The 13,886-nt window shown below is 36.8% G+C and overlaps 2 protein-coding genes across 6 annotated transcripts in view; one reads left to right on the top strand and one right to left on the bottom strand.

The window, feature by feature from the left end:
* The window catches only part of Ca-beta (Calcium channel protein beta subunit), a 483,978-nt gene that overhangs the window by 161,021 nt on the left and 309,071 nt on the right, over positions 1-13,886 (bottom strand). The gene's annotated exons all lie outside the window — the stretch shown is intronic.
* LOC141481282 (uncharacterized) lies at positions 9,024-13,646 on the top strand. Its single transcript, XM_074172641.1, has 2 exons — positions 9,024-10,297; positions 10,357-13,646. Exons 1-2 carry the CDS (start codon positions 9,715-9,717, stop codon positions 13,644-13,646), a joined length of 3,873 nt encoding a protein of 1,290 aa, XP_074028742.1. The 5' UTR covers positions 9,024-9,714.

Genomic DNA, 13,886 nt, shown 5'->3' with positions numbered 1-13,886 from the left:
GAAATAACAAAAATTCGTCGATAAAGTTTAATGAGTGCAGCTGTGTGATACCTATATTTCCCTCTCCGAGTTTCTATTCCACTATTCTCTATTCACTTTTCCTCTATCTATTTCTCTCTCACTCCATCCCTACTCTGAATTCTGTTGCCATGACGCCATCACAGCTGATCACAGAGACTCGTTCGTGATGAAGATGATGATTAATTAATCAATTAATTGATGGATGTAGCCGTTACTACGCGGTAGGAAATCATAATGAAGAAAAGATAAATTAAACCTTCATATGTTTTTACCACTTTTATTTGTAACTAACGTTACTGCAGTTTCGTCCTATAAGGACATGTTCAAACATATACAATATATAAGGACATTTTCAAACTTATACAATATATAAGGACATTTATATAAGTTTGAAAATGTCCTTATAGGACGAAACTGCAGTAACGTTAGTTACAAATAAAAGTGGTAAAAAACATAGAAAGTTTCATTTCTCATTTCTTCATTAATTATTCAATTGATTATAAAAAATTGAATTTTTTTGAGCATTTTTTAAAAATTATTTTCTTATAAATACAAGTATCCTACTTAAAAAACATACACTTTTTTATTTGCATGCTATTTCCTGAGCTTTTCAATTAATCAAGTTCAATGGAATAAAAAAAATTAAAAAAAAAATATTGTTTTTGTCAGATTAAGCGAGTCCCTCTAGATAATCGTCAGATTATGAGACAGCAAGTCTAAAAAATGAAGATGAACCATATATATCTTAATCTGACGCGCTCGAGTATTTCAAAACGGCGATTTTTTTTGCACATTATAATAATGGCCGCGAGTTTGCATCAGATCGAAATCGTCAGATTATTGGATAAGAACTTTTTTTTTGTTGTACTTAAGACCACCTTAGAAAATCTGATGCGCTCGATTGATTTTTTTTTTCTTTTCACTTTCAACCCTTACGTACAACCACCCACATTATGCAAACGATCAGATTAACATACCAAAATTATTAAAAATACGTAGGACATTGATGCTATCAATATCTGACGCGCTCGAGTATGTCCATGCAACAGTTTTTTAACATATTTAAAAATCTATAGACGTTTTCCCCACCGATGAAAAGGTATATATTGTATAACATTTTTTTCTTCTTATTACCTAAGCTTTGCAACCTAATATGTCTCAATGACGCTCGAGTAAATCCCCATTTTGCATTGTGGGCTCCCCTGCTACTACATAATGAAATAGTAACAACATAGCAAAGAGAAAAATTACAACTTTTATTTCAAATATGTATTTCTTCATTTACCTTCATTCGTACTAGTCATAATAGATATATAGATTTGAATCCAAAACAAGCACTGCTGCCGAATATCATAATCTCAACACTCTTCAAGACGCGAGTTTCACCAACAAAGTTGACATCTTCAGGAGACGAAGTGGTCCAATTCATTGTCCATAAAAGGTTCCACGAGTAGCTAGGAGAGGGAGGTATATCACGGCAGGGAATTATCGTGACAACGCTTTCCACTACGAGAGTAAGCACCTGGTATCTCGAAGGTTCTGTGACACAAAGTGTTCTCAGAATAATACAATGTTTTCGGCACCAATACAAGCCTCATTCGGCTACGGTATCCTAATGCTCTCCGCTGCAGCAATTGTAATTAACTTGGATCACTTTTTATATTTTTAGAATCTAAGATTTTTTTCACATCGTTTTCGCTAAATGTTGCACCCTGTTTTATCGATCATTTCATATATTAATTAAATAGAACTGGCCGATACTTGATGAAAATCCATATTAAAACTAATTAATACAGTTCATTGTATGATTTTCACTTCAAAGGGTTTTACAAAAACTGCTATACAATAGCTTTCTCAAGCGTTAACCCTACAGTACCCGTTTGAAATTGTGAGACACCAGTACCCGTACCGATCTATCAGAACAGATAGGGTTAACAAGGTACACTCTACTTTTTATGAATGTGCCACACAAAGAAGTTGAGGTGATTAATTTTATGGAAAATTACAGTTAAAAAAAAGAACAAAAAAATCTGCAATATTATTTTATTACAATTTAAAATAAGAAAAAAAGACATCCTTTCGAATTATCAAATTGAAAATTTTCGAAACAGAAATCACACACCGGATTTATATGCTCAAGGCACATACATTTTTGCATTTCCTGCAAAAATACCTAGTTTTTCGATTTTTCTTATTGTCACAGAAATAACACCTTCTTCTTTCGTACACTTCATGTCGAACTGTCTGGTTTTCTTCTAAACCGTATATCTCCCGAATCTGTAGTTTCATGTTTCGGAGAAGACTCTGTGAAGTGACACGTTCTCGCACATGCGGTTCTATCAAGTCCGTGGCTAGTTTGCGCAGGAATTCCCTTCGAAGTATGGAAGCATCTGGATTATCACATTATCACAATGATATATCACCAGATTGTTGATTCCAGTGATATTCAAAGTTGAATGAAAAACAACCATGGACCATCGCTGAGTGTTTCTGACGCAGTTGTAGTTCGAACACAATTGATTGACGATATCAACCCCACCTTTTGTATCATTATACATTGTAATGATTTCTGGTTTATAATTGTCTCCACTCTCAGGATCAATATTATCGTCATGGTGTAGGCTGTATACTAATACAACGTTTTTTTTATACATATGAAACCAGCGTACAATTTTCTCTGAATCCAAATATGCTTGACTTCAGGGGACGTTTGTTAGGTTTGGAGAACTCCACTGGCAATTCTTTCTCATCCTTTCTAATACTGCCTACGATTGTCACCTTTTTTTAACAAACTGTTTGATAAACCAATGCTGGTGAACCATTTATCAATGGATAAATTTCTGCCTGAATTGAATATCGGTTTACAGATACGTTTTACTATTTCATCTGGACTCTTGATGCCATTTTTAAACAGTCCATCTGGTTGTTGAACTACATACACTTCTGAATTCGATGTATAATACGTCCGCGCATCTAATATTGCAAAAAATGTTATTCCATATTTATTTGGTTCAGAAGTGATGTATTGTCGAAAGGCACATCTGCCCCGAAAACCTTCTAGCTTTTCATCTATTGTGACGATCGCTTAATGACTAAAAATCTATTTTTACAGTTTTCAACAAACAAATCTCTTCCTGGAGCAAGTATATTCATCTTTTCTCTATCACCTCTTGTCCGTTTGTCGTCAAATCTGATGTAGCTGAGAAAAAATCGAAATCTATTCAAGGACATGGATAATTTGAAAATTTCAACTCCAGATCCTTCTGTCCGCCATAAATCTTTGGTGTTCAAATGGTTAGTTTTGAGAATACCTGCATAGTACAACAATCCCAATTAAATTTGTTTGAAAGTGATTGACAATGTTTCATGATGAATTTCAATAGTTCGGACTTCCATTGTCTAATATGTGAAATGATTTGAAATCCCCGAAACAACTGAAAAAGAAGAATTAAAAATAAATAGCTGAAAATAACAATTATATTAGGCAAAAATAACCTGAAATGAAATAATAATGAAATGAAATACAAGTAAAATTAAAAGGAATGAACAAGAAAGGTAGAAATACAAATAAATATAAATAAAAAAGTTAAGAGATTCCAAGCCACGTTAGTTCACGACATTTGGATTGCTCGTATCTATAATCGTCTTCGGGTGATGACTGGACTGATTCCTCCGAGAGATGACTATTTATGGGTCGTTCGAGTACTTTCACTTATCCCCACTTTCCATTTTTCCGCTTCGCTGGTTCAGTGGGAGATCACCGTTTGGCGGGAGTTGGCCGTTTTTCGTTTGATGGGTTTCCATATGTTGCGTATCTCTACGCTAGCTTGGCTACATATGTTGTTGGACAACTTGTATGCTGCTTCCTTGAATTTCATCCTAAACCAATGTTCCTCTCTGTGTATGATCTCAGGTTGGGCACAATCTTTTGTTGTGTTGTTGGGTCCAAACATGGTCTGCTATTCCTGATTTGCTGGTTTCTCCTCGCTGGGTGTGTTTCTTGTGCTCGGCAATGCGAACATTCAATGGCCTCTTACTTTCACCAATATGGGACTTTCCGCACTCACAGGGTATTCGGTAAATGCAATTCTTGGAATCGCAGTCCGCGTTTGGTGGCTTGGTTTTCGTGAGGGTGCTACGGATAGTGTTACCAGATCTGAAGTAGGTTCTGATGTTGTACTTGGAACCAATTCTTCTTATCCTCTCCGATAATCCGCTGATGTAGGGAAGTGCAAGCACTGGGTATGACGGCATTTCTTCCTTGCGAGGCTCCTGCTGTCTTCCCATGGTTCCATATTATGAAAGTGTCGTCAACATATCTCAACCAGACCCGAACCCACAAGAAACCTCGGGTTATTTCATTTCAGGTTATTTTTGCTTAATATAATTGTTATTTTCATCTATTTATTTTTAATTCTTCTTTTTCAGTTGTTTCGGGGATTTCAAACCATTTTACATATTAGACAATGGAAGTCCGAACTAGTGAAATTCAATCCCAATTAAACTTGAATTTATAATTTATTGGTTGGCCTAGCATCACTTTCTCGACTTTCTTTTGAATAATTGAGTGACCCTGTAGTAATAAAAGATTTTGTATTATCTACTATCAAATCCAATATTTGCTCATTTACAAAATATTTCCAAATTTCTAATGGTTTTTTGAGTGATCTTGTAGGTAACCTTGGAATTGGTAGACGAGTAACTTTATTTCCAGACCCGGTTCGTGCAGTATTTGGTGGTACGTGTTTTCTCCACTTTGTTACCTTATCTCTTCCTGCATAATACAAATTAGTATTTTCAATACATTGAATTTCTTCTACACCATCATCACTTTCGTCTTTACCATCAACACTGACGGAAATTTCCTGTTCAGTATCGGTATCCATTTCTCTCGTTTCCACTAAGTCTTCCTCATCAGACAATTGATTGTCATCATAAATAACGCTGTCATTATTCTCCTCCATCATAACTTCTTGCATTATCTTTTCCAGGCGTTCCTGCTCCCTCTCATAGTCACCCATTACTGTAAAATGTTTCAATAAAACACAAGTCTGAATAATTAAAAAAAAAATAACTTTTGTCAAAAATTGTTCCTTTGCAAAATATAAATAAAAGTGGCTTTAATACCCGCTTCGGTTACAAATGAAATACGCATATATATATATATATATATATATATATATATATATATATATATATAGACAGCTCAAAAATCAAAGAAGGTTCAGGATCTCAGGATGTGGATGTACTCCAGATTATTAAGCCTAAGGATTAAGTGGGGAATGGAAAAAAATACCAGCATGGTTCAAACAGAACTGGCTGGTATCTCATTCGCTTCAAAAAAATAACCAGGAAAGGAATTTCTGGCAAAAACATAACAATCTGCACTGACAGCAGACAAGCCCTATTAGCCTTGAATAGACAACGTGTAACATCATGGCTAGTACTGGAGTGTCACCAAGTTTTAGCCAAAGCCTTGGTAGATAATAACATTATCCTGAGGTGGATTAAAGGGCATGACAGGAGTAAAGGTAATCGCATTGCCGACTCTTTAGCCAAGAAAGCGACTATGGACTAAGAATTTCAGGCAGCTACGGCCTGATGGCTTCGACAATTGCGGAACTAGCAAAATATTACACCCATGCTCAATCCTTAAAGAGATGGAATGGAATCAAAGGATGCAATCTTGCCAGTATCTCCTGGTGAAGAAATATCTGGCGATGACCAGGAAAAATCTACGCTCAACAGTAGGATTTCTGACTGGCCACTGCCAACTGAGGAAACACCTCCATATTATGGAGCTAGGAGGCACACCTCTACACAGGATGTGTGAATAGGAAGATGAGACTGGCAGGCATGTCCTATGCGAGTGCCCGGAGTTATCGTCAATAAGAAAATGTATGTTCGGCGAGTCTTGGCCTACACCTGGTGATATATAGGAGATGTCTCCCAGTGGCCTGTTAACCTTCCTGGAAAGGACAGGATGGACGATGACCTAGGAGGACAACTCCTTGGGAGGATTCACAATGGGTCACATGTGGCCTAAGTGCTGTGAGCTTACAATCACCCTCCCTACACTACAGATACAGAGATACCCGCTTCGGTCTATGAAACCGAAAATGTAGAAAACATACAAAAATGTACAAGAATCAACTTCAAACTACGTACTAGACTTTTTAGATAGATTTAGGAAGGTACTGAAACAGATGATGATTTCACGCAAGCATAAAATATGCTTCACTGAATTTTCTTCAGTGCCGGTCACATAGACCGTGAACGGGTACTGCAAGGTTAATAACGCTTGAGAACTCAAGCGTTGATAACGCTTGAGAACTCAATCGTTGATTACGCTTGAGAAAGCTATTGTATAGTGAAACACGTGTCGCGGTTTTTGTAAAACTTTTTATAGTGGAAAAGATACAATGAACTGTATTAATCAATTTCATAGAGTTGCAGAAATTTTCAATTCAGTCATCGTTGTAGAATGGAGTTTTGTAAAAAATTTCTTCGTTTCGATTTCCAGTCGGATTTAATTGATACTTTTGCGACTTTTGAAGCATGCCTTTTATTCTTTTGGGTATTTTCTTAGTGTGATGTTCAATCAAAAAACCAATCTCCTCATTCCACTCGGCATAACTTCATCGGATACATTGTATCCAAAACTTCTAAGTATCCATTATCGGCTCCCCCCCGCCGATCGATATCGAGCGTGATTCGAAACCCGACACAAAAAAGCTTTCTTTGTAATTGAAAATACTTCTCCGTACTATCAGATCAATACTCGTTGAATTCCGGGGAGAAAGATAGATTGAAGACGTTCGAGAAGTACGTGTGGGTTTGAAACATTGCGTAAAAACACTCGCACGCACGCTTCATATAAAAATACTCTGCAGCCTCGTTAGATAAATTACACCACGGGACTACATGCGCGTTGCAAAACACATATTTTCGTTTCTTGTTACTTTTCCTGGTTCGTCCATTTGAATTATTTCAAGTTGAGTGCTGCTACACGGTGGTCTTCTTCCGTCGCCTGATATTTGGTGGATCTATATTTCATTTCAAGTTTTGATATTAGAGGGGTTGGAAATTATGAGGGAAATGGTCACAAGAAGTTGCGAAGATGAGAAACCACTCGAAATATGTTAAGAAAATTGGTGAAGTTCATCATCAATTCAGACCGACAAACATATAGCGTGGTCAAAATTTTATGAGAAGGAATGACTTTTAATATTTTCTTGATATAAAAGTTTCTGGTGTGACATCACTAGCTGCAGAGAGAACACTTAACAAGTTTTTTTTTATATAAAGGGGGCCTTGTGACCGTTCGCTCCAAACATATTGCAGTTCTCTATTTAACGACCTTCAATGATTTGAATTTGGATAGCCGGTTGCAGAGTTTTTGGTCTATGAATTGGAGAAAGAAAATTGTTCACGGATTCAATAAATTGTGGGCAACAATCAAGATTGATTCAAAATCTAGTTGTTTTCCAAAAAGATGGTGTACTCCCACATTTGTTTAGACTTATAAGTGATTGGTTGAAGCAGACATATCCAGGCATGTGGATTGGTGAGCGCAGTCCACTGGAATGGCCTGCTCGTTTACGGGATTTGATTCCTCTCGATTTTTTCCACTTTGGAATTATATCTAATCGAAAGTTGTTACGCAACTTGGAAGAATACGGGAACTCAGAGACCGAATTACTGAAAATTGTGTTACCATTATTCCAGGAACATTCCAGAATATGAGAAAGAAATCATATTCAAAATAGAATTGAGTCAAAGTATTTGAAAGTTCTGCAAAACCTCATTAACCCACGGATTCAAGAAATTGTGGGCAACAATCAAGATTAATTGAAAATCTAGTTGTTTTCCAAGAAGATTGTGCGCTCCCACATTTGTTTAGGCTTATAAGGGATTGGTTGGAGCAGACATATCTAGGCATGTGGTGGACGCGGTCTGCTGGAATGGCCTGCTCGTTTACCGGATTTGACTCCTTTCAATTTTTTTCACTTTGAAAGTATATCTAATGGAAAGTTTATGTCACGCAACCTGGAACAATACGGGAACTCAGAGACCGAATTACTGAAAATTGTGTTATGTTTACTCTTGAAATATTTCCAAATCACTAATCACAACACCCCCATAGTATTCAAAAAAAGTTGATAGCCTTCTCTCGGCGACAAGTGACATCACACTATTGACATTTTTATTAAAGAAGTACTAAAATGATTCTTTTTCGTACAAATTTTATCCGAATCTGATACATTGTCCCTTTCGAAAGTTGAGAGGGAGGCTATTTACGTCCGCACTGTATTTGTTATCTACATTATAGAATAATTGATTTCTGTCTTTCTCTCTGCAGCTTTCAATCTGTCCATGTTTCTACTCAAATTTAAAAAAAATGTTTCTAATAAACGTTATATAATAATCAATTTAGAACATCCTGGATGAACCTAGAGAAAAGTTGAAAGTTGTTGATAACTTTTGCTATAACTGGAAATGAAGGCGAGTCAAAAATATATATTGCTTGAATAGATTATTATCAATATTTGTGCCCTTAATTTTAGATTTTAATGCGATGTACTGTTCGAAATACGTCCGACAAACCCGCGCTGAAAATAGCTCCGTATTCCGCCTGGAAGATTTATTTACTTTGTATGTTTTGTGATCATCTTCATTATTATCTCTAAGTTAATTTCTTGTTTCTCAGAAAATAAATGGTTAATACTAAGGCTAAGCTTTGAATAAGACGCCATATATATCTCTTGCAAAGCCAAAACCAGAGCATAAAGGCTTTGTATTCAGGGCCCGTTTTAATTTGCTATAGATTTCAGCAATGGTACAAGACCGAGTCATAAGCGTAACGTTTGAGTAAGAATTGAAGATAATCAGAAAACTCAATTTCAGTTCATCAAAGATAGATCCCTATCCTTATATGTGCCGTTCTCGTGCAAACAACCGAACATAACGTTATATGAACGAGTAGTTAGTTTAAGCCGATTTCAGAACCTCCCCCCACCACTTTCAACCTTGAAATGACCTCTACGTCACACGAAGTTGCGAAGGTGACTTTGAGGAGGTGTTATGAGTTTGACCTTGAACGACCTTGACATGCGTCATACGGCAACGCAGACAAGGTGACTTTGAGGTGCTGTTTTGGGTTTAACCTTGAATGACCTTCATTCTTTTCCCATATTTTCGACAAGGTGACTTTGACTTCCAATGAATTCGAGCCAGTTTTGCACCTACACGATTTAACGCAACCAAGGTGACTTTGAACGATTGTTTTGAGTTTGCCCTTGAACGACCTTGATCAACGTTACACAAGGCAGGCAAGGTGACTTTGAGGCAGTGCCTTTGAACGACCCTGACACACATCACGCGACAAAAGCAAGGTGACTTTGAGGTAATGTTTCAAGTTTGACCTTGAACGACCTTAATTGATCCACGTTGTTATTTAGAATATTCGACTTTGAACGACCTTCAGCCGCATGGACGAAGAGACTTTTGGAGTGCGTTTTCAGTTTGACTTTGAGTGACCTTCTACAATATCATGTGTCTTTGCTGATGTAAATTTGAGGGCGCTCGTGTATTCTCCTTCCCTCCCCCACTTTTTGAATGAACATATAAAAGAGGTGCTACTCATTCACAGGAGTTAGTTTGATATCGCGCGTATTGAATATATCTACAAATATGTTTCACTGTGATAGGTGTGGTAAAAGTTTCAGCCGTAAAGATAACATGCGTCGTCATCAAATGCAGTCCTGCAGGCCGGATAATGATGCAGGTCCTCCAGCAAAACGGCCCAGAGTGGATTCTGCCCAACCAAGTGCAGTTCAGGAATTGTGCAACTATTGCAATAGAATGGTACCTGTGAATAGGATGAATTCACACCTCAAAACATTGGAGCATAGAACAAATTCCTGTACGGAATTTGAGGATGGTGTGAAAATCATCAACAGCGCATTTAAATATAGGATTGTTAGCTACAGGGTCGAAAGTAAGAATCCACATTCAGACTATCAATCTTTCTTTAATGAAGTGAGGCATAAAGTTGTGACTTTGATTGATCGAATGGTGCAAGTTCATAACACCTTGAAAGTGAACATGGAGTTGTTTGGGAGGTACATACTTCAGACGCAGGAAATATTAGAGGTGAAGTCTTTCAACAGCCAAAACCAAATTGTTGATCAATCAAACAACCTTGAAGAGGTTTATAGGACATTCGTCGACACGTTGTCTGCAAAAGCTGTGGAATTTCAAGAACGCGACTCAGGTATATTATCTACATAAATATGAAAGATTTCAGTCATTAAACGAATAATGTGTTTATAGGTTGGACTCTGGAGAAAGTTGTTTTTATCGAAGTAAACATCAACAAATATAGTCCTCTCAGTGGATCCTCCTACATCAAGCTTCCAGAATTCATCGCTTTGAAGAGGGCAGTAGTTAATGTGAGAAATGAAGACCATTTTTGCTTCGCTTGGGCGGTGACATCAGCTCTGCGACCAGCGCAAACTAGAACTTCTGAAGTAGGCTCATATCCAGACTTCAGAGATGTACTTAATGTTGAAGGTATAGATTTTCCCATGAAATTACGTGATATTCCACAATTTGAGAATATGAATGATTGTTCAGTCAATGTTTATGGGTTAGAAACAACTTTTGAAAACAACAAACCGAAATATGAAATTGTGGGTCCTCTTTATTACGCACGGCGGAAACTCGGTCGCCATGTAAATTTATTGAACATCACCGATGAATCTAGTAATAGCCACTATTGCTGGATAAAGGATCTATCAAGGTTAGTTTCATCACAAATTTCATCCCACGGGCATAGAATGTATTTTTGTGATGGTTGTTTGATGTATTTTTCAGACGAACGCAAATTATTACGACATCAGTTGAATGATTGCAATTTTATTTGTACCACCATTCCCACAACGCAAATCAAAATTGATAAATGTGGTAGGGCCATACCGGAAAATATATTAAAATTTGAAAATTTTGAAAGGCAGTTGAAAGTCCCCTTCGTGGTATACGCTGATTTTGAATCAATTCTGAAGCCTATACATACAAATGAACCGGATCCAATACGTTCCTTCACAAATAAATCATTTATTCACGAGCCATACTCATTCTCATACCGAATTCGTTGTTCTTTCGATGATTCAGCCTCCAAATTTGTTCTTTATCGTGGGGAGGACGCTGCCAAAGTATTTGTAGCCAGGCTGGAGTCTGACCTGAGGGCCATCTACTATACATATTTGAATCGTATCGTGCCAATGAAGCCATTAACAGCATCAGAGGAGAATGAATTTTTAACTGCTGATAGTTGCGGTATTTGTGAGAAACCCTTCGAATTGGGTGACGTCAAAGTGAGAGATCATTGTCACTTGACGGGAAAGAAAAGATATGGAGCTGCACATTCTCGATGTAATTTGAATTACAAGTTACCGAATTTCGTTCCAATAATTTTCCATAACTTGAGCGGCTATGACTGCCACTTGTTCATAAAAGAGTTATGCACTAATAAGAACAAGGTGGAGGTTATCGGTCAAACAAAGGAAAATTACATTTCTTTCACTAAGCATCTATTGATGGGTACCACAATAGATAAATTTGGTAAATTGAAAAAACAATTCCTAAAGCTGAGATTTATCGACAGCTTTAGATTCATGGCGTCATCACTGCAGCAGTTAGGGGAGAGCTTGTCAGATGAGCAATGTTATGAAACACGAAAGTGTTTTCCGGAAAATGAAAAATTTCTTTTGATGAGACAGAAAGGAGTTTTTCCCTACAGTTTTGTTAAAAATTTGACCACGTTAGATTGTACTGAGCTACCATCAAAATCCGATTTTTATGATCAATTGAACGAGAAACACATATCTGAGGATGATTATGAGAGGGCAAAACGTGTATGGTCCTTGTTCGAGTGTGAAACGTTAGGAGACTATTCAGATTTGTATTTGAAATCAGATGTATTGATTTTATGTGATATTTTCGAAAATTTCCGTAATATATGTCTGGATAAATATAAATTAGATCCAGCCCACTATTTTACTTCTCCTGGCCATTCTTGGGATGCCATGCTCAAATACACCGGTGTAGAGCTGGAATTGCTTACGGATATTGACATGATAACTTTTTTCCAAAAGGGTATTCGTGGGGGTATTAGTCAGTGTTCTGAAAGAAAGCATGTTGCTAATAATCGTTTTCTACCCGATTATGATGAAAATGAAGCATCATCATTCATCACTTATTTGGACGCTACGAACCTCTATGGTCACAGTATGTCCCAACCATTACCGACAGATGGGTTTACATGGCTATCCGAACAAGAAATTCTTCAACTAGATATCATGGGTGTTCCAGACGATGGTCCTAAGGGTTATGTTCTGGAAGTAGATGTCCATTACCCTGAAGAACTTCACGATGCACATTCGGATCTGCCATTCCTTGTAGAGAGCGTAATTCCACCCGGTTCAAATTCAAAAATACCCAAATTAATACCTAATCTGAATGATAAGAGAAAATACATTGTTCATTATAGGGCTTTGAGGCAGGCAATTGAAAATGGACTGATAGTGATGAGGACTCACAGAGTTCTCTCATTCAATCAATCACCATGGTTGAAGAAATATGTAGACCTTAATACCCTAATGAGAAATCAAGCTACAAATGTTTATCATAAAAATATTTTCAAGACAAGAACAAATGCTGTCTTTGGAAAAACAATGGAAAACGTTGATAATAGAAATGACATTCGGCTTGTGACTCATTGGGAGTCTATAAAGCGTGCAACTGGTGCAAATGCTCTCATCGCTCGGCCAAATTTTAAAACGCTTTCAATTTTCTCAGAGGACTTTGTCGCCATTCATATGGGTAAAGTGAAAATAAATTACAATAAACCGCTATATCTTGGATTCAGTATTCTTGATTTATCTAAAACAGTTATGTATGAGTTTTTTTATAAATTCATAAAAAAACATTATGGGTCAAATGCTTCTCTCCTCTACACCGATACCGACTCTCTCATTCTTAAAATTTTCACGGAGAACTTTTATGATTTCATGAGGGACAATGTAGAGAAATTCGATACATCCAACTACAAAGTTGAAAATCAGTTTGCTATGCCTATAACTGAACCAATATTGGGAAATATGAAAGACGAATTTCCTAATGATCCAATTATCAGTTTTTATGGTACCGGCGCAAAAGCATATCATGTCAAGTCCGTTAGTGATGAATTGAAGAAGGCAAAAGGGATAAAAAAGTCGGTCATAAAAAATCAAATGTCACTTGACGATTATAGGAAAATAGTCGAATCAGGTGGTACCATATTGCGTAAGATGAGCACTTTTCGAAGTGAGTTACACGATGTGTATACTCTAATGTGTAATAAAGTTGCGCTATCATACAAGGATGATAAGCGATTCATCATCCCCAATACCACAAAAACATTACCGTGGGGGCATAAGGATATTGAGTTCTACCAAACCAGCCCTGAGGTAAATTTCAAATTCCTTATCGACGCCCTCAAAACTGTGCCTAATCATGAGGCGGATTCTGATGAAAAATTGGATCAACTCATAAGATTATTGGAGGAACAATCAGATGATTAGTTAGTTCAATGTGGTAAATCTATACCTACGAAGCTCTGAAATTATAATATATATTATTCCCATTGTAAATATCCATTATGATATAGATTATGAAATAAAATATATCAGTGATACATCTTGTTTCATTACAATTCCAACACAAAGTATTGAAGAGGTATAAACTATTTTTCATAATATTGGAATATATAATATCAAGCTATCCACATAATCTGCGAGAATATAATATAACAGTGTTGCCAG

Source organism: Leptinotarsa decemlineata, unplaced genomic scaffold, assembly GCF_025532065.1.
Source record: "Leptinotarsa decemlineata unplaced genomic scaffold, Ldec_3_MD MMD2_tig00000133_RagTag_RagTag, whole genome shotgun sequence".
Taxonomy (NCBI): Eukaryota; Metazoa; Arthropoda; class Insecta; order Coleoptera; family Chrysomelidae; genus Leptinotarsa; species Leptinotarsa decemlineata.
The sequence above is the reverse complement of the archived record's forward strand: the minus strand, read 5'-3'. Positions and strand labels throughout refer to the sequence as shown.

Bases quoted from the DNA above. Each gene is read 5' to 3' on its own strand.
- LOC141481282 (XM_074172641.1), top strand. From the start codon at position 9,715: ATGTTTCACTGTGATAGGTGTGGTAAAAGTTTCAGCCGTAAAGATAAC. The intron at 10,298-10,356 runs GTATATTATCTA...ATGTGTTTATAG, and splicing joins ATTTCAAGAACGCGACTCAG to GTTGGACTCTGGAGAAAGTT.